The sequence below is a fragment of the Notolepis coatsorum genome (genome assembly GCF_963971535.1).
Source record: "Notolepis coatsorum genome assembly, chromosome: 11".
Classification (NCBI taxonomy): domain Eukaryota; kingdom Metazoa; phylum Chordata; class Actinopteri; order Aulopiformes; family Paralepididae; genus Notolepis; species Notolepis coatsorum.
Window position 1 is genome coordinate 19832412 of NC_140175.1, and position 20077 is coordinate 19852488.

Here is a 20077-nt window from a genome sequence, read left to right on the forward strand (position 1 = left end):
TTTTGTTATTTGACCCCCCGTTTTGCAGGTGAACCGATGGCAATCTGACACGGAGGATGGAGGTAGCGACATAAGATCTCTCAACGCGGCTTAACGAGACAATATTACAGCCCTGCTGCTGCTAAACAGTGGCTCTCTGTGAGTTAGGGATGTTTTTAGAGCAGCCTTTCTCAGTCGAGAGCTGCTTTCTTTATTTCTTTTTTTTTTTTATCAGCGCTAGCTTGAGGCTTTATCGCTGCTATTGTCCGGGCATTTGCACACGCATACCTTCACAGTATTTGCCCCGTAGCTTGCCACTGGGAACAGTTCCTCTACTTAAGTAAAAGTAGAAACACCCAGAGTACTCTGGTAAAAAGTAAAAGCCTTCCATTCAGATTCTACTTAAGTAAAAGTAGAGAAGTATTTGCTATTGAATGTACTTAAGTATCTAAGGTAAAAGTATGCATTCTACATGATATTTATTTATATATTCCAGCACTTGGGAGCATTCAATCCTCGACCCATTGACCTCTAAAGGTTTTGATAAAGTGGTGTGTGGTCCACTTATGCTGCTCTGATTATGTCCTCTTGAAGTTGACGGGCTTCAACTGTGAACGTATATAATCTTCATACATTCTTGCCATGTTTTCCATGCAAAATCTTTTTCTTCATTGCAACTAGTAACCGATGGGTTCGGATAAATGTAGTGGAGTAAAAAGTACAATATTTCCTTTGAACATTTCAAAGTTCCCTCAAATGAAAGTACAAGTAGTAGCTCAGAATTGTACTGAAGTGCAGTACTTGAGTAAAAAATACTGAGTTACCCTCCACCACTGGTGTACCGTTATCCGGTCATTACTGGTGCAAAGGCGTTACATTTAGAGGTTGTTGACGGGGCGTCCAGCAGCTGAAGAAATGCAGCTTTCGCTCCTCTTGCTTTATTTAATGTCTGATCCTATCAGGGAGCTGGAACAGAGCCGCGGCTTGGATATTCTCTTTCTTTCATCAAACAGATAAGACCAAGTTACGTTCAGGATGATCGGATAGTGCCGTCTGTATGGGGATTGAACCATTGTCCGCCGTGGGTTAGCGAGAGATCGGGCCGAATGACCTGAAGCCAGGGCGGTGATTGAACACCACGTGACAGCATGGAAGAGGGTTACTGTTGGTCGTTGGCCTATAGTAACCCCCAGGCTTTGGTGAGCGGTTGTCATGTGAAGTTACTGCCCTCTAGTGGCTGGAAATGGAACCTCCGGGGAACTCCCCTCACTGTGTCTCTCACTCTACTGACGCTTGCACCTCCCCTGGTCTATTTTAGGTGTTAATCTCTTATGCAAGAGAGTGTGGTCTTCAGGTTTATCCCAGGTTGCCATGGTCACAGGCCCTGGTTGCCATGGTCACAGGCCCTGTCGTGTTGTGCTACGGCACTGTTTGTCGTCGTATCGTCATGTCGAGGCTTGTTTAGTTCACATGTGGCCTTGGAGGTTCTAATGGTCTGACAGCTGGTTTGAATACTAGAATAGGTTCTCATGTTTTTGTTAACTGGTACTCTTTTGTACTAATGTAGCAACTCGGTATCATCCTCCCAAGACAATATCATCCTCAAATTATAATTAATAATTAATAATGTCTTATCTTATGTATACAGTCCACTTTGTAGATCACCTGTACCAGTCTAACACCACCACAAACACCCTGTACCAGTCTAACACCACAAACAACCTGTACCAGTCTAACACCACCACAAACACCCTGTACCAGTCTAACACCACCACACACACCCTGTACCAGTCTAACACCACCACAAACACCCTGTACCAGTCTAACACCACCACAAACACCCTGTACCAGTCTAACACCACCACACACACCCTGTACCAGTCTAACACCACCACAAACACCCTGTACCAGTCTAACACCACCACAAACACCCTGTACCAGTCTAACACCACCACAAACACCCTGTACCAGTCTAACACCACCACACACACCCTGTACCAGTCTAACACCACCACAAACACCCTGTACCAGTCTAACACCACCACAAACACCCTGTACCAGTCTAACACCACCACAAACACCCTGTACCAGTCTAACACCACCACAAACACCCTGTACCAGTCTAACACCACCACAAACACCCTGTACCAGTCTAACACCACCACAAACACCCTGTACCAGTCTAACACCACCACACCCACCCTGTACCAGTCTAACACCACCACACCCACCCTGTACCAGTCTAACACCACCACACACACCCTGTACCAGTCTAACACCACCACACACACCCTGTACCAGTCTAACACCACCACACACACCCTGTACCCAGTCTAACAACACCACACACACCCTGTACCAGTCTAACACCACCACAAACACCCTGTACCAGTCTAACACCACCACAAACACCCTGTACCAGTCTAACACCACCACAAACAACTAGGGATGCTCGATATTGGCTTTTTTTACCGATATACCAATATTGTCCAACTTTCCGATACCGATATCAACCGATACCGATATATGCAGGGTTTCCCCCCCCCCCCAAAAAACGGAATAATTTCAGGTAATTAACATTACATATCTCTTGTTGTGGAATTAATACATTATGCATACTTTTGACAATAAATAAAATCAGAATTTGTTCTTACTTGCTTGCCTGGGTAAATAAAGGTTATAGAAATGTAAAAAAAAAAGACGATACAGATATTTTCCGATATCACATTTTGATGCCGATATCGGCCGATAATATCGGACATCCCTACAAACAACCAATGCTACTTGCTCTAGTAGTACTTCAACATCTCCAAAACCAAACCACTAGTGCAAGTGAAATAATTCCCAGAGTATAACAGTCAGATGGGCTTTTTAAAACAGGCAAAGTGTCTCTTTTAAATTAGCTTCTGTATTGATTACATTGTGTGTGTCCCTCTCTCTCTCTCTCTCTCTCCTCACTACTCGCTCCCCCCCCCCCCCCCCCCCCCTGCAGGCTGAGTCTGGGTACGGCTCTGAGTCCAGTCTGAGGAGACATGGCTCCATGCTGTCTCTCACCTCAGCCACCAGCGGCTACTCTGCCACCTCCACCTCCTCCTTCAAGGTCAGTCGTCTGTCTTCGTTGTCTGGGGCATTAATGTGGTATGTACAACAGTGCTGTATATACCGTATACATTTATATATTTATATTTACAGCATATATATATATATCCATATCTGTTTGAATACACCTGCATATAACTATGTATGATAGCATGTACAACAGTGCTGTATATACCGTATACATTTATATATTTATATTTACAGCATATATATATATATCCATATCTGTTTGAATACACCTGCATATAACTATGTATGATAGCATGTACAACAGTGCTGTATATACCGTATACATTTATATATTTATATTTACAGCATATATATATATATCCATATCTGTTTGAATACACCTGCATATAACCCATATAACTGTATGATAGCATGTACAATAATGCTGTATATACCGTGTATTTATATTTTTATTCATACCATATATATATCTATCCACATCCGTCTGTACATACCTGCATATAATCCTTTTTAGATATCTGTAGATACTATATCTATATCTGTACATATCCCTTACCTACTCTTACTAGTTACGCTGCTGGCCAGTGTGACTTACTACCATAGGGTCTTTATACCTGTATCACTGTACATATTAATACTACAACTCTGTACATACAGTACACATCTGTTTAGCACTATTACTCAGTAGTACTAATTTATATATTGTATACCCAGTTTAATCACCTGTACATTGTATATTACCATTGCACTTTACTGTTACATTTGCACTCTGGTCGGATGCCTAACTCCTTTTCGTTGTACTGTACTCGGTGCGCCGCATGATGACAATACATTTGTGTCTATAATCTAGTGTTGCATTGCCAATCCTATTTCCACAACACTATGGTTTTCTCACCCGAGGGGTGATTTTGAATATTTCTGGATGTGCCCCCAAGTTCCTTATGTGTTTTATCACCAAAGCTTGGCAATATAGTCGTATAGAAGGTTTAAATGTAATGTGTCTAACGAGGCGTGTCGCTCCTGAAGGGCCACAGCCTGAGGGAGAAGCTGTGTGAGATGGAGACCTTCAGGGACATCCTGTGCCGGCAGGTCGACACGCTGCAGAGACACTTTGACGGCTGCGCAGACGGCATGTCCAGAGACGAGCTGCAGAGGGACAGAAGTAAGGAGACCCTTCATACACTACAACCCTTCATACACTACCACCCTTCTTACACCAGCTACCACCCTTCAGACACCAGCTACCACCCTTCATACACCAGCTACCACCCTTCATACACCAGCTACCACCCTTCATACACCAGCTACCACCCTTCATACACTACCACCCTTCATACACCAGCTACCACCCTTCATACACCAGCTACCACCCTTCATACACTACCACCCTTCATACACCAGCTACCACCCTTCATACACCAACTACCACCCTTCATACACTACCACCCTTCATACACCAGCTACCACCCTTCATACACCAGCTACCACCCTTCATACACCAGCTACCACCCTTCATACACTACCACCCTTCATACACCAGCTACCACCCTTCATACACCAGCTACCACCCTTCATACACCAGCTACCACCCTTCATACACCAGCTACCACCCTTCATACACCAGCTACCACCCTTCATACACCAGCTACCACCCTTCATACACCAGCTACCACCCTTCATACACCAGCTACCACCCTTCATACACCAGCTACCACCCTTCATACACCGGCTGCCACCCTTCATACACCAACTACCACCCTTCATACACCAGCTACCACCCTTCATACACCAGCTACCACCCTTAACACTTTGGATGCCAGCCACGCGTTTTGTCGTTAGTTCATGCCGACCGCTGAGTGCCCGCCAACGCTATATAGCGTTTGTTTGTCGTATTTTTCTTTATTGGCGATTTGAATTCATATTTCATCAATCGAGCCTCAGGTTAGTGTTGCAGACTCTCTCTGAGCTCAATTGGGAAGATACCGCCCCCTATCGTCTCTCCCTGTGTAACTGCACCCCATTACTTAGACTGCTGAAGGGGGGGGGGGGCCAGTTTCCCTTTTTTTTTTTTTTTTTTTTTGAGCCAACTGATCCATTTCACTGATCCATTGTGATCGCCGGCCCAGAAAACGCGTGGATTATGTATTTACAGTACCCAATGCTGAATCAATAAACGCGATCGGTATTTGGAATGGCGATCAGGAATTGGAATAATCTTTTTGGATAATATCTGATCTGAGGTAAGGAATCTATTTTACCAGTCTTGGGATAATCAGAGCTATTTTCACCTATATATCAGCGTTTGCCCTATGCATGTGTGTGTGGCTGTGCGAGCGATCAGGAAATGAGATAATCGATATTTCAGCCCGCTTCTATAGTGTGCATAAGTAGACATATACTATCGATAATCTAGCGTTTATTTGAAAACGATTCATAAATAGGCCGAAAGATTACAACGTTTTTGTGTATTCCAGAATATTCCAGTAAATGCCTTTTATCACGGAATCTTTATATTTTCCTTGAAAACAAGGGCTTTTCAAAATGCTATAAAACGGAAATGAAGCGATTAAAAAAAACAATCCGTTTCGACAATGTTCGACTGCAAACAAGTCATTGATAAACGACGGGCAGATTAGACACATAATTTAAGACAGAGATTATGCGTTCACAACGCTATCATTGAAGTGGCTGGTGGCATTCAGACACGTTTTACCATGTTAACCAGTGGCACTGGAAGTGTTAATACACCAGCTACTACTGTTCATACAGCAGCTACCACCCTTCATACACCAGCTATGACTCTTCATAACAACTCATTACTATCATAACTTTTGGAGGTACTATCCAAGTCTGTCTAGGGATAAGAAGAGGTGCTTTGACATCACAGATGGCATAGCAGCATGGGGGGGGGGGGGGGGGGGGGTAGGATAGATAGTAATAATAATAGAACATAGAACAAAGTGCAAGTAATAATGATAATAGTGATAACATTAGTAATAATAGTGAACAGTAGTGAATGGCAGGATTTAATCAGACAGTAGTAATAGTGATGAATGTTCACAGCTATCTTTATGGCAATCCAGCCGTAACCTCTTGAGATGTCTTGGTCACAAACAGACAGACGAGCGAGAGTGAACACATAACTTCCTTGGCAGGGATTGTTGATGTAATAAAGGTGATGAACCGGATTTGAGCTCACAGCATCAGTAGCACATCATGGCATGTACCCCCAGCCCACTGAGCGACCAGGATGCCCCAGCTGTAGATTACTTTTAAATAGATGTCTCTCGAAGCACGGCCACACATAGCCAGAATAGAATACATTGTTGAAAACAATTTGGTCAAATAATGAATACATTTACACTCTGGTTGGATGCCAAACCTCCTTTCATTGTACTGTAGTTGTGCTGTATGATTGATCACAATACATTTGAAATGTAATATGGATTTATACATCTGTCATGCGCTTGTCCTAATAAACTAACCTACACTGTAGCACTCAACACTTTGATGAACTCAGCTGATAGAGTTGTTATGTGAATTACATATACAGTATAAGGCAAACCTACAGGCTTCTGCTGTAATTGTTTGTATTGTATGCAGGAATGAAGCCAACAGGGCTTGTGTGGAATGTGTTTGTCTGCCCTCTTATTGGAAAAGCAGCCATTCCAACAGTGTGTGCCACCCTCCCTCATTCCCCCTCTCTCTCTCTCTGTCTCGCTCTCCGTCTCTCTCTTGGTCTCTCTCTCTCTCTCTCTCTCTCTCTCTCTCTCTGTCTCTGTCTCTGTCTCTGTCTCTGTCTCTGTCTCTGTCTCTGTCTCTGTCTCTGTCTCTGTCTCTGTCTCTGTCTCTGTCTATCTATCTCTCTCATGGCAGTCAGTGCTTTGTCACAGTGCCGGGCGCCTGTGGATGACTATAAAGAATGAAGCCCTGCTTTTGTTCGCCTACCTCTCCCAACCTCCATCCCTCCCTCCTATCTTTCCGTCTCTCTCTCTCTCTCTCTCTCTCTCTCTCTCTCTCTCTCTCTCTCTCTCTCTCTCTCTCTCTCTCTCTCTCTCTCTCTCTCTCTCTCTCTCTCTCTCTCTCTCTCTCTCTCTCTCTGTCTCTCTCTCCCTCTCTCTACCCTGAAGATGAAACCAGACCATTGTCTTGCTGTCTGGTACAGCATGGTTGTGTGTGTGGATGGACCACTAGGCACTACCCGACTCTGGCCTACTGTGGGATTCTCAGCAGGGTCCTACAAGAGAAGGCCTGTGTTAACCATCTCTCTCTCTCCTTTCCACACACTCCTCCTATGTCTCTCTCTCTCTCTCTCTCTCTCTCTCTCTCTCTCTCTCTCTCTCTCTCTCTCTCTCTCCCTCTCTCTCTCTCTCAGTTGTGGAGGATGATGAGGATGACTTCCCCAACACTCGGACGGAAGGAGAGTTTGTGCACAACAATAACGGCAGCAAAGAGAAGTGTGAGTAAAGCTTTATTTACTAGAACTACTATTGACTTTCAGATCTAACGTCTATAATGTTTGGCCCCATATTGTTGTCCTACGTGGCTGAAACACGCCCAGTGTTCCACCGTCGACTAAAAACACACTGCTTCAATCAAATATCTGAAAAAACAAACAAAACTAAAGAAACTACTACTAGCCTTCCTACTGTCTTTTACTAGTATGCACTTTGCTACTAAGTAATCTTCCTTGCCTATATTACTACCTACTATGCTAATATATCTATACTACTATGCCTATATTACTACCTACTATGCTAATATGTCTATTCTACTATGCACTCAAGACTGTAGCACAAACGTCTTTACCTTTAGCTGCCAGAGTTGTACCCTTCCCTGCCTGCTGACTTGTTGTGCAGTCGCTTTGGATAAAAGTGTCGGCTAAATGTAAATGCAAAATCCATCCAGAACTATATTATCATAGAACCCGAGTCTGTCCGTGACTCGACAGGAGCTAAACCGGTCTCCTAAACCAGAGGGCGAGTTTGATACGTGTCCCTCGTCTCCCCTGTTTAGTGTTCCAGTCCCTGAGTCCGAAGGACGCCAATGGCATAGACTTCAAAGGCGAGGCCATCACCTTCAAGGCCACGACCGCGGGCATCCTGGCCACCCTGTCCCACTGCATCGACCTGATGCTGAAGAGGGAGGACAGCTGGCAGAAGAGACTGGACAAGGTACTGACCCCTACCTGCTGACCCCTAACCCCTACCTGCTGACCCCTGACCCCTACCTGCTGACCCCTAACCCCTACCTGCTCTGACCCCTGACCCCTACCTGCTGACCCCTAACCCCTACCTGCTCTGCACCCTAACCCCTACCTGCTCTGAACCTCTGCTGACCGTGAAACATTGTGAGGAGAGGATCGGTGCCAGATTGAGAAGGGTCTGTGTTTCTCGGAGTGAGATCAAATTAATGAAAGAAGACATTCATACACAGCAACGCGCCTCAGAGGAAGACGTGATAAACATGAAATTATATATTTTCCTTGGCAGGAAATTGTAATCAAACCATTAGGGACCTGCGTGACACTTCTGTCTCTATTCATTATTCAATATCTACAAGTTTTACCCTGAGGGATGATTTACAATAAAGTGCTATTCAAAAAAACTTTAAAGTAGGCTATAGGGCTGTCCCCGACTAAGGATTTGGATGGTCGACTGATTGGCCAAAATTTGCCGTTAGTCGACTATTGGTCGATTGAAAATTATTATACATTTTTTATAATTCCATTTGGGCTGTGGGGGGTGCTTAATGTCTGAAGGAGTCGACTGAAGGCTTCTTGTCCTCTGCAATTGGACCTGTCTCAAACCCTGCCCTCTTTTCTTGATCCTCCAATAACAGCTGTCGCTTACCTCGGACTTCCTCGTACAAACAAAGTTTGTACGAGGAAGTCCGAGGTAAGCGACAGCTGTGATTGGAGGATCAAGAGAAGGGGCAGGGTTTGAGACAGGTCCGTCCACTGATGGATACATCTTGATATTTGTCTAGTCTAGTGTGTTCATTAGATGGTGAAATCCTCTTTCAGTGCCTCTGTGCCTGTTTTCGTAGGCAGTTAGCCTCTGGTATGCGTGCCATTAGCGTTAGCCACGCTTCTAGGCCTCTTTTCTTTTGGAAAGAATGATAAAAAAATAAAAATTATATATTATATATTCGACTAAGAGGTTGGCCAGTCAACTACGGCTCCTTTCGACCGATTAGTCGACTAATCGACTAATAGGGGGTCAGCCCTAGTAGGCTACTTACATTCTTGACGCTAGAACTCCCAAAATAGCGTTGGCATAAGAAAGGAAGGTAGGCCAGCTGTAGTTTACATAGCTTGCATACAACTTTGTCTCGAGGTTCCACAAGTTGATGGTTGTAATATTTCCAAACAGGGCTTTTTAGATTAGCGGTCACTGTGGGCGACAGAGTTGGGTTCTGAACTCTGCCATCACACTATGTGGTTGTTCCTAGTGACTTTGCGTGTCTCCTGTCCATCATGCAGTGCATTCAGGGCTGCGGAGGAAACACTGGGCTGGTTTCCATCTGCTAGAGGGACCTCTTTCCACATTAGAAGTGGAAACTAAAGAGGAAAATACAGTTTTGTGACTAAACAAATACCTTGTGCTTATTTAACACTTTTGTGTGTGTGTGTGCCTGTGTGTGTAGGAGATGGAGAAGAGGCGTAGGATAGAGGAGAGCTATAAATCTGCCCTCAACGACCTGAAGAAGAAGGCTCACTTTGGAGGCCCAGACTACGAGGTGAGGACGTGGTGCAGGTCTATTAAACATCTATCTTTGCCATTCCATACATGCATAGGTTTCAAGTTTCAAGTTTCTTTAATAGTTGTCATACAGAAGTACAGAATACTTTTATACAAAATGCTTCTTACTGTTACGCTCCAGGGACTGTGCTAGACAAGATAAGTATGAAATAACATAGTATAGCATGTAAATTAGAAGTAAAAATGAGGTCACAGTGTTCAGTATCAGTATAGACATAATGTACAATGTTCGATGCAGAATAGACGTAACTGAGTTACCATATAATATACAATACTGTGCACTGTACTAATATACAATATTATATAGTGCAAAGCAGAAATGGGATGAGGTACAATGTAGGTACAATTTACAGTAAGGTGTACGAGTTGTAGTGCAAATCCTTTATCAATAAATATAAAGGTTTGATTCTAGATTCCATACATGCATAGGTTTGATTCTAGATCACTGTTCCGAGTTACTTTTCCTGTTCGACTGCGGTAGACACTTTGATACAGTAGGTCTCAAAGAAACAATCACACTTGAATCAAATGTAAACCTTGGGTGAACAGTGAACACCCCTAGTGGCGGCACGGTGGTGTAGTGGTTAACACTGTCGCCTCACAGCAAGAAGGTCCAGGGTTCGAATCCCGCTTGGGGACCAGGTTTCCATGATGCCAGTTACCCAGGTGGGGTATCTCCCAGGCCTTTCTGTGTGGAGTTTGCATGTTCTCCCCGTGCTCGCAAGGGTTTCCCCCCCCGATAAGATAAACCCAATGGAAAAACATGCACAACAACAAGATCGCTAACGCTGTGGCGTCCTTGACGAAGACGGACAGGAGCACTTGGATTGGTCCCCTGGCGCGGCTCACGTGGCGCCTGTCTGCTCCCGGCTGCCCTTGGGGGGGAAGGACGACGGGATGGGTTAATCGCAGATACGCATTGTATGCATGGTTCGCATGTGTGCCAAATAATGACCTCGGAGCAGGTCCTAAATTATTATTATTATTATTAGTGCATAACCCAGTGTTTCCAGCCAATAGTGCAGAATCCATTGTTTCCAGCCACTAGTGCATAATCCATTGTTTCCAGTCACTAGTGCAGAATCCAGTGTTTCCAGCCACTAGTGCAGAATCAGGTGTTTCCAGCCACTAGTGCAGAATCAGGTGTTTCCAGTCACTAGTGCAGAACCCAGTGTTTCCAGCCACTAGTGCAGAATAATGAGGCTCTATTTCTCACGTCTCGTCGTCTGTCCTCTCTCTGCAGGAAGGTCCAAACAGCCTCATCAACGAGGATGAGTTCTTTGACGCGGTGGAAGCTGCACTCGACAGACAAGACAAAATAGAGGAACAGGTAATTTAGTTTATTTTCAACTTTTAAGATTATATCCAGCAGAGTCCGTTTTGACTGCAGATGTAAAGTATGATATTTACCCAGAGGAGATAGGGATGTTTGGATGAAATTAGACTACCGGACTCACTGGTGACAGTTATGGTACCATCATTGTCCTCTCTGGCAGAGACACATGACTTGCATTGTCTGTGATTGGCTTACATCTAAGATTATTAGAGTTTGCACTGAATTAGGAAAATCTGCTTTTAGTCCCTGTGCCATAGCTGTCAACATTGGGATTTGAAAAAAATTGATATTTCGCCCGCCCCCTCCCAATGTAGTCTCCTCCCCCTCGTATGTATGTATATATATATATATATATATATATATATATATCTGCACTGCGCAGCCGTGGAATCGCGAGGCCATAGATTTAGAATAGATAGAAAGGGCACATTGTGGTGTATCATAATTAATTTGTTGAATACAATAGGATTTTTATAACGTTGACACAAATTAAAGAATATTTACACTAAGTTCTCTTTTACCTCTTATTTAATTCATTCATTAATTTAATTGTAGGCACTGTTTATATTGTACATAGTCCTGTGTGTTGTATATTGTGTCCTATGTTACTTTTGTGTTTATTGTCTCTTTCTATATACACTGTGGGAAGGGGGGCACGTAATTGAAATTTTCTGTATGTCTTACATGATTAGCTAGCCATATCACTGAAGAAGGACATTGTCCGAAACATGTCTGCTATCTATTCAGGCTGCCATTAAAAACATTGAACCTGAGAGTGCTGGTCCGGCTACCCTGCTTTTTGATATACTGAACTTTATGGGATTACAGCACCCAGTGTTAGAACTTGTGAGCGCGGTCTAACTTGACTATACTGCATGTCTTACACAAATTGGAAAATGACAAAGTTGACTTTGACTTTTAACATGTGTCTATAGTGTCAGACACTATTTGTAATGTTATGTTTATGTTTATTTAGGATCCCCATTAGCTTTTGCACTAAAAACGGATACTGCTGTAATATAAAGTGAAATTCTACCATGCCTCAATGTATCAACTTTAAACATACCGGTACACTAAATGTTCATGTTAGAAATGTTCATTTCCATTATTTCCACCATGTGCAACATTTCCTAAGAACAGCAATGTCCATTCCATCAACTCCAAATCTGTGCTATGAGCTCAATTCTCCCGGTGCATGCAGAAGTACAATTGCTGTCTTGTTTTGGATGAATGAGTAGAAATGAAAAACGGAAATCTTCTTTTATTAAAGTAGTTTTGACATGTGATATAGATAAAGATATTGTTTCATTGTGTATTGATTAACTTTATATTTGCTCTTCATTCATATTACAAAAGTTATACTGGCACGTCTAATACAGCAATGGATTATGGGTAAATGCAACGTTAAAGCAGTGCCAATGTAAGACTGACTTTACATTAAACGAATGACAATAATATAGTATAAAGTAGGGTATTATTTGGACTAAAGAATGGTGTTGTCTCGCCCTACTCGCATGTTGAGGGAGAGCACCATACATTATACACTGAGAAACCACGGCCGAGAGTGAGCTCTCGGGGAACAACCCCACTTTGCCAGACTGTATGCCTTCTACAACAGAACTGCGTTTCCTTGTTCGAGTTTTGCGCTCTGATTGGCCAGGGCATGTGACATGTGCGCCAATCGTGGGACAGCAAGTTCTGCGCCTATTTCCGGGTCTAACAGCCTGCACACTACCTGGCGTTCTATCGCCATGCTCTAAGACAAACTCTAACTTTAACCAACTTCGAAAGAGCGCCTAAGCTTAACCAGTGTAAGCTTAGCTACAACTCGTACACCCACTGTAAATTGTACCTAAATTGCACCTCATCCCATTTCTGCCTTGCACTATATAGTATTGTATTAGTACACTGCACAGTATTGTATATTATATGGTAACTCAGTTACGTCTATTCTGCATCGAACATTGTACATATGTCTATACTGAACACTGTGACCTCATTTTTTTTTTACTTCTAATGTACATGCTATACTATGTTATTTTATTTCATACTTATCTTGTCTTGCACAGTCTCTGGAGCGTAACAGTAAGAAGCATTTTGTATAAAAGTATTCTGTACTTCTGTATGACAACTATTAAAGAAACTTGAAACTTGAACTTGTAGAAACTTGCGGTCCCACGATTGGGCATACATGTCACATGACCAGAAATGACCTGGCCAATCAGACGCGGAAACGAAGTTCTGTTGTAGAAGGCATTCAGGCCTCCGGCAACAACCCCAATTTGCCGGTATCGCTTCTCTGCCTTTTGTAGGTAGTTGTAGAATGTAATACATTTCACGCTAAACCCCTCCTTTATCCGGTCGCTGTTCTTCTTCGGGTCGCAACCGTCTTCCGGTCTGACTTCCTGTGCTAACGTTCTAATCTACACTGCTGCCACCTGTCGCCACTGAGGGGAATTGCAGCCATTTTGTAAAAAAAATATATATATATATATATATATTAAAAACAAGAAAAATACGGGAACGGGATGACGGCGGGAAGGTAGGTTGAAATACGTGACAATCCCGGGAAAAACGGGATGGTTGACAGCTATGCCCTGTGCCCCAGAAAACTTTGCAATGCACTTTTAAAAAGTTGTTTAAATGTTTAATTGATTGACTTTCTGTTTCTATATTTATTTGTATTATATGTTGTATTTCTCCATGTCATTGTAAATGAGAGCTTGTTCTCAATGATCTTTACAGATTAAATAAAGATTACCGGTAAATTAATGAATGAAGCGGCTGGGTGGCGCAGCGGACTAAGCACTCGTCACCAATGCAAGAGACACTGGTATCGAATCCGGCTGTCAGCGTTGCCTCCGGCTTAGCCGGCCGTCATACTGGCTCAATTGGCAGAGTCAGCGGGAGGGAAGCCGATGAGGGTGGGTCCGGGTCGTTGTGGACAGCGACTCCTACAGTTCGGTCGGGGCGCCTGCACAGCGAGGGAAGGATCTGGAGGGAGGCAGTGTGACCTTCCACACGTTACACTCTCAGTGAGAGTCCGCGCTGCCAGGTGAAAAGAAGCGGTGGGCTGGCTACACATGTGTCAAAGGAAGCATGTGATAGTCTCCGCCCTCCCAGACCGACGGTAGGGGGTAGAGTGCGCAACGACCAGGAAGGGGATTGGGAATTGGCATAACGACTAACATTGGGAGGGGAGAAAAATGGAATAAGATAATAAAAAAATAATGAATGAATGAATGAAAACGGTTGCCTTTTAATACAGGATGTGTGTGTGTGTGTGTTTCCAGTGTCATACGGACAAGTCGAGGTTACAGAGGTCCAGCCCAGTCCCCCCTGGAGATATCTACTCTTCTACTGGCTCTCACAGGTTCGCTGACAAGGTCAGTCACCTCCTTCAGCACCTTTTTAAACCTACAAACTAACCCCAACTACCCTCTTTCTGACACGCCTCTCTCTCTCTCTCCATCCCACCTGTCTCTCTCCATCCCACCTGTCTCTCTCTCCATCCCACCTGCCTCTCTCTCCATCCCACCTGTCTCTCTCCATCCCACCTGTCTCTCTCTCTCCATCCCACCTGCCTCTCTCTCTCCATCCCACCTGTCTCTCTCCATCCCACCTGTCTCTCTCTCCATCCCACCTGTCTCTGACACGTCTCTCTCTCTCCATCCCACCTGTCTCTCTCCATCCCACCTGTCTCTCTCCATCCCACCTGCCTCTCCATCCCACCTGTCTCTCTCTCTCCATCCCACCTGTCTCTCTCCATCCCACCTGTCTCTGACACGCCTCTCTCTCTCCATCCCACCTGTCTCTCTCTCCATCCCACCTGTCTCTCTCTCTCCATCCGACCTGTCTCTCTCTCCATCCCACCTGTCTTTCTGACATGTCTCTCCATCCCACCTGTCTCTCTCTCTCTCTCCATCCCACCTGTCTTTCTGACATGTCTCTCCATCCCACTTGTCTTTCTGACATGTCTCTCTCTCCATCCCACCTGTCTTTCTGACATGTCTCTCTCTCTCTCTCTCTCTCTCTCTCTCTCTCTCTCTCTCTCTCTCTCTCTCTCTCTCTCTCTCTCTCTCTTGCTGTAGCTGATGACTCCACCTACTTCACTTAGTTTACTGTATCCTTTAACATCCAACACTTCCTCTTCCTGTTCCCCTGTGATAGGTGGAGGATATGGTGCAGAATCACATGACCTACTCCCTGCAGGACATGGGCGGAGATGCCAACTGGCAGCTGGTGGTGGAGGAGGGAGAGATGAAGGTGAGGTTCCCTCTACTGAAGTACCGTCTCACAAAGAGTGCTGATCTGGGGTCAGTGATCAGGAGCACTCGTCTTTGTGGCCGTATTCAATCTTAAGACCTACAATATTAAAGCTGATTCTAGATCGGTACTCGGTACGCGTCTAGTTTTGTACCAACGGATTTCCAGTTCTGCGTTCTGTGATCTGATTGGCCACTGACGTTTCTGGTGCGATCTGATTGGCCATTGACGTTTCTGGTCATGTGACATGTGCGCCCAATCGCGTGACGCGCCCATTTCCGCCTCTAACAGCAGCAAACTACCTAACGCCTAGTTTATCACTGGTTAAGCTTAGGCGACTCTTTCGAAGTTGGTTAAGGTTAGAGTTTGGAATCAGGGCTGGTGTTCTATATCGCCCTGCTCTCTAAGACAAACTCTAACCTTAACCAACTTCGAAAGAGTGCCTAAGCTTAACCGTCGAAAGAAACAGGCGTCACACGATTGGCGTGACCAGAAACATCAGTGGCCAATCAGAGCGCAGAACGCGAACGCGGAACTGGAAATCCGTTTGTAAAAGTATTCAGGCACTCGGTACACTTTAGAGGCTTTAGTGAATATGGGTGAGCAGCTCATGACACCAGGATCACTAGTGAGCAGCTCGTGACACCAGGATCACTAGTGAGCAGCTCGTGACACCAGGAGCACTAGTGAGCAGCTCGTGACACCAGGATCACTAGTGAGCAGCTCGTGACACCAGGAGCACTAGTGAGCAGCTCATGACACCAGGATCACTAGTGAGCAGCTCATGACACCAGGAGCACTAGTGAGCAGCTCATGACACCAGGAGCACTAGTGAGCAGCTCATGACACCAGGATCACTAGTGAGCAGCTCATGACACCAGGAGCACTAGTGAGCAGCTCATGACACCAGGATCACTAGTGAGCAGCTCATGACACCAGGAGCACTAGTGAGCAGCTCATGACACCAGGAGCACTAGTGAGCAGCTCATGACACCAGGAGCACTAGTGAGCAGCTCATGACACCAGGAGCACTAGTGAGCAGCTCATGACACCAGGATCACTAGTGAGCAGCTCATGACACCAGGATCACTAGTGAGCAGCTCATGACACCAGGAGCACTAGTGAGCAGCTCATGACACCAGGAGCACTAGTGAGCAGCTCATGACACCAGGATCACTAGTGAGCAGCTCATGACACCAGGAGCACTAGTGAGCAGCTCATGACACCAGGAGCACTAGTGAGCAGCTCATGACACCAGGAGCACTAGTGAGCAGCTCATGACATCAGGAGCACTAGTGAGCAGCTCATGAATTGTCAAGGTTCTGTTCATTTCACTTGACAGATTTATTCTCCCAACACCCCAAACTCAAAGCTGTAGGAAGCTGGAGGAACCACTGCAAATCAAACGCTTGTTTAGATGATAGGAAACGTGGCGTGTTGGCCCCGTCCTCTTCCCTCACATTTGGTCATTTAGCTGAACGCTTTTATCCAAAGCACAAATTGTAAACAACAAGTCAGCAGGAGGGGTCCACCTCTGGCAGCTAAGGGTCAGTGCCATTGATCATCAAATAGTGTTGAACTTGAGTGTTAGTATAGAAAGGGCTGGGACTTTTATTGCATTCATTTCGATTAATTAACTACAGAAAGAATAAAAGATTTATGCATTTAATCGCATGATGATTTTTCTTTATTGTGTACGAATGTTACCTTTCAAAGGAGACCAGACTCCTCATGCATGTGCTATAAGTATAAAGTATAATAAATTGCAAATGACTTTTTTTCTTAGTCTGGTTTGTTCATAAAGAAAAATAAAATAAGAGAAATTGAGATCAATCAAGAGTTTTTATTTTATTTTATACAATGGTCAACTGTTCTGGAATGTACTTGAAAGTACTGCGTTTTACCTTTACCTCGAAAGTGCTTGAGTTTACAAAAGGTCCTTTGCGCTATATATATTCCTAAAATTGCTGCACTTTGTTAAAAATTGCATTGGTCTGTGTAGTAGCAATACAGGATTTTGCTGCTTAAACGTATGTATAATGTATATTCATTTATTCACACGTGATTAATTAACTATAAGTCTTAGTCTTTAAGTCTTAAATTCGATTAAAAATGTGAATTGAGTCCCACCACTAATAGAAATACTAGCATGATAGGTAGTACTATAAGTATAGTAGTATAGACATACTAGCAGGATAGGTAGTAGTATAAGTATAGTAGCATAGTAGTAAGGTACATAATAGTACAAAGACAGGTTATTTTTATTTTTATCAGTTCTTCCTCCAATCACAACGGTTGCTTCCTGGAAGAGACCGGTCCCTCTTGAGACCGGTCCATTACACCAGAGAGACATGTGTAACGGACGGTCCTCTCTGTCCTCTGTGTGTGTCCAGGTGTACAGGAGGGAGGTGGAGGAGAACGGCATCGTGCTGGACCCCCTGAAGGCCACGCACAGTGTGAAGGGAGTGACGGGACACGAGCTCTGCCTCTACTTCTGGGACACGGAGTACCGCAACGACTGGGAGAGTAAGTCTGCTTCTCACGTGGGACGAGTTATAGTCGTGATATACAATGTACAGGTGATTCAACTGGGTATAGAATGTATCAATTCGTTGCAATACCAATATGTACAGTGATACAGGTATAAAGACACTATGGTAGTAAGTAGAGCTGACCGTTGAATTTTTTTTTGGACTTCGAAGCTTCGGGCCGAGATTCGATTTTAATTCGAAGCTTCGAGATAAAAAAAAATATATATTATAAATAATATTTCTTTATTTATTTTGTATATGTTGTGGGACTTGTACAGCACGTTGTTCAACTTTGTCAGTGCTGTACAGTTTAAACCTTTTTAAGTCTTGGACAAACTAAACACTTTGCTTTCATGAAATATTGTAAGCCGTCATTTGAGGCTTTATAAAAGCAGCACAATGAACACAAATCTGTCAGTGCCGAGTCCGACCTCATCTTAAATAACAAACGGCATTGCTTGTTGTAATTAACAAAGAGAGGCAGAGTTGATTTTGCACCAATTTTTTTTTTTATATATATACATTTTTTTTATTTTTTTTTATATATATTCAAATTTTATTTTCATATTCGAATCCCGTGCCCATCGAACGAAGCTTCGAAGTATTTAAGACAGCCCTACTGTGTTAAGTCTCACTGGCCAGCAGCGTAACTAGTAAGAGTACCGGTAGGTAAGGGATATGTACAGATATAGATAAGATAAGATATTCCTTTATTAATCCCCTTGGGGAAATTCCAGCGACACACACATACAGCTCATCGTCTCATTAATAATAACAACATCACAATCATTACATTTGTACAGTAACAACGGCACAGCATAAATTCACACAGACATATACATTTGTTGACACGTGTCATCTACAGATATGTAAATAGAATTATTATGCAGGTATGTACAGACAGATGTGGATATATATATATATATATATATATATATATATATATATATCCATATCTGTCTGAATATACGTGCATATAATCCTCCTATATACCTACTTATACACCTGTATATAACCCATATAACTCTGTATGATAGCATGTACAATCATGCTGTGTATAGTATACCTTATATATATATATATATATATATATATATATATATAAGGTATACTATACACAGCATGATTGTACATGCTATCATACAGAGTTATATGGGTTATATACAGGTGTATAAGTAGGTATATAGGAGGATTATATGCACGTATATTCAGACAGATATGGATATATATATATATATATATATATATATATATATATATATATATATGCAGTAAATATAAAGTGTTCTTGATACAAGTGAGGCGGTCACTAGGTTCTGTACAGTCTTCACCGTGACTCACTCTCCTGCTGGACGTCTCTCCCTTTCAGCGACTATTGAGAACTTCAACGTGGTGGAGACGCTGTCTGAGAACGCAGTGATCGTCTATCAGACACACAAGGTGAGAAGAACTCTAGGCTCTTCTTGGTTCTCAGACACACTGGGGTTCCAAGAGAAGCTGGGGTGTTTTTTCTTTTTTACGTTCATAGATGAGATCCATCACATTAATGCCCAGTAGGATAGAACCTCCTAATGTAACGTTCCACTTATAATAAGACTCCTCCAGTCCTCCAAATCCATCCCATAATGCAACGTGGAGCGTGGCTAGCAGTCGAAAATGTAGAAGTTCGATAGAATAAAGTTATTAAGTCTATTTTACAGCTTAGTGTGTTGCCTTTAAATCATAAAACACTTGTGTGTGAAATGTGACTTTTATGCACCCGGGCAAAGATAAAGGTGGGAACAGGGTGGAAAGGAACCCAACCTGAGGGGTTGATCTTTCATCTAAAGTTTAAACCCTTGTCTGGTTCTACCAGAGGAGGGAACTGGACTGTGAATGATGTGACGCTTGGTGTTGCAGAGGGTGTGGCCTGCGTCTCAGAGAGACGTGTTGTACCTCTCGGCCATGAGGAAGATCCTGTCCAACAACGAGAACGACCCAGACACCTGGCTGGTCTGCAACTTCTCTGTAGACCATGACAACGCACAGGTGAGTCCATGGCAACCAGCACACGCAGTGCAGTCTGTTGACTCAACACCATTCAACTACTCCTTTCACCTTTTTAGATACTTAAGGTGCTGTAAGTGGTATTT

General features: G+C 43.6%; 1 protein-coding gene across 1 annotated transcript in view; it reads left to right on the top strand.

Annotated features, from left to right (window-relative positions):
• The window catches only part of LOC311236780 (ceramide transfer protein-like), a 61861-nt gene that overhangs the window by 37474 nt on the left and 4310 nt on the right, over positions 1–20077 (top strand). The window contains exons 6-16 of the mRNA XM_084324533.1: positions 2972–3079; positions 4075–4210; positions 7424–7507; positions 8065–8222; positions 9697–9789; positions 11056–11142; positions 14442–14534; positions 15319–15414; positions 17808–17940; positions 19315–19385; positions 19845–19973. Of these exons, the coding sequence (XP_084180659.1) occupies positions 2972–3079; positions 4075–4210; positions 7424–7507; positions 8065–8222; positions 9697–9789; positions 11056–11142; positions 14442–14534; positions 15319–15414; positions 17808–17940; positions 19315–19385; positions 19845–19973 (1188 nt within the window). The remainder of the gene's footprint in view (positions 1–2971; positions 3080–4074; positions 4211–7423; positions 7508–8064; positions 8223–9696; positions 9790–11055; positions 11143–14441; positions 14535–15318; positions 15415–17807; positions 17941–19314; positions 19386–19844; positions 19974–20077) is intronic.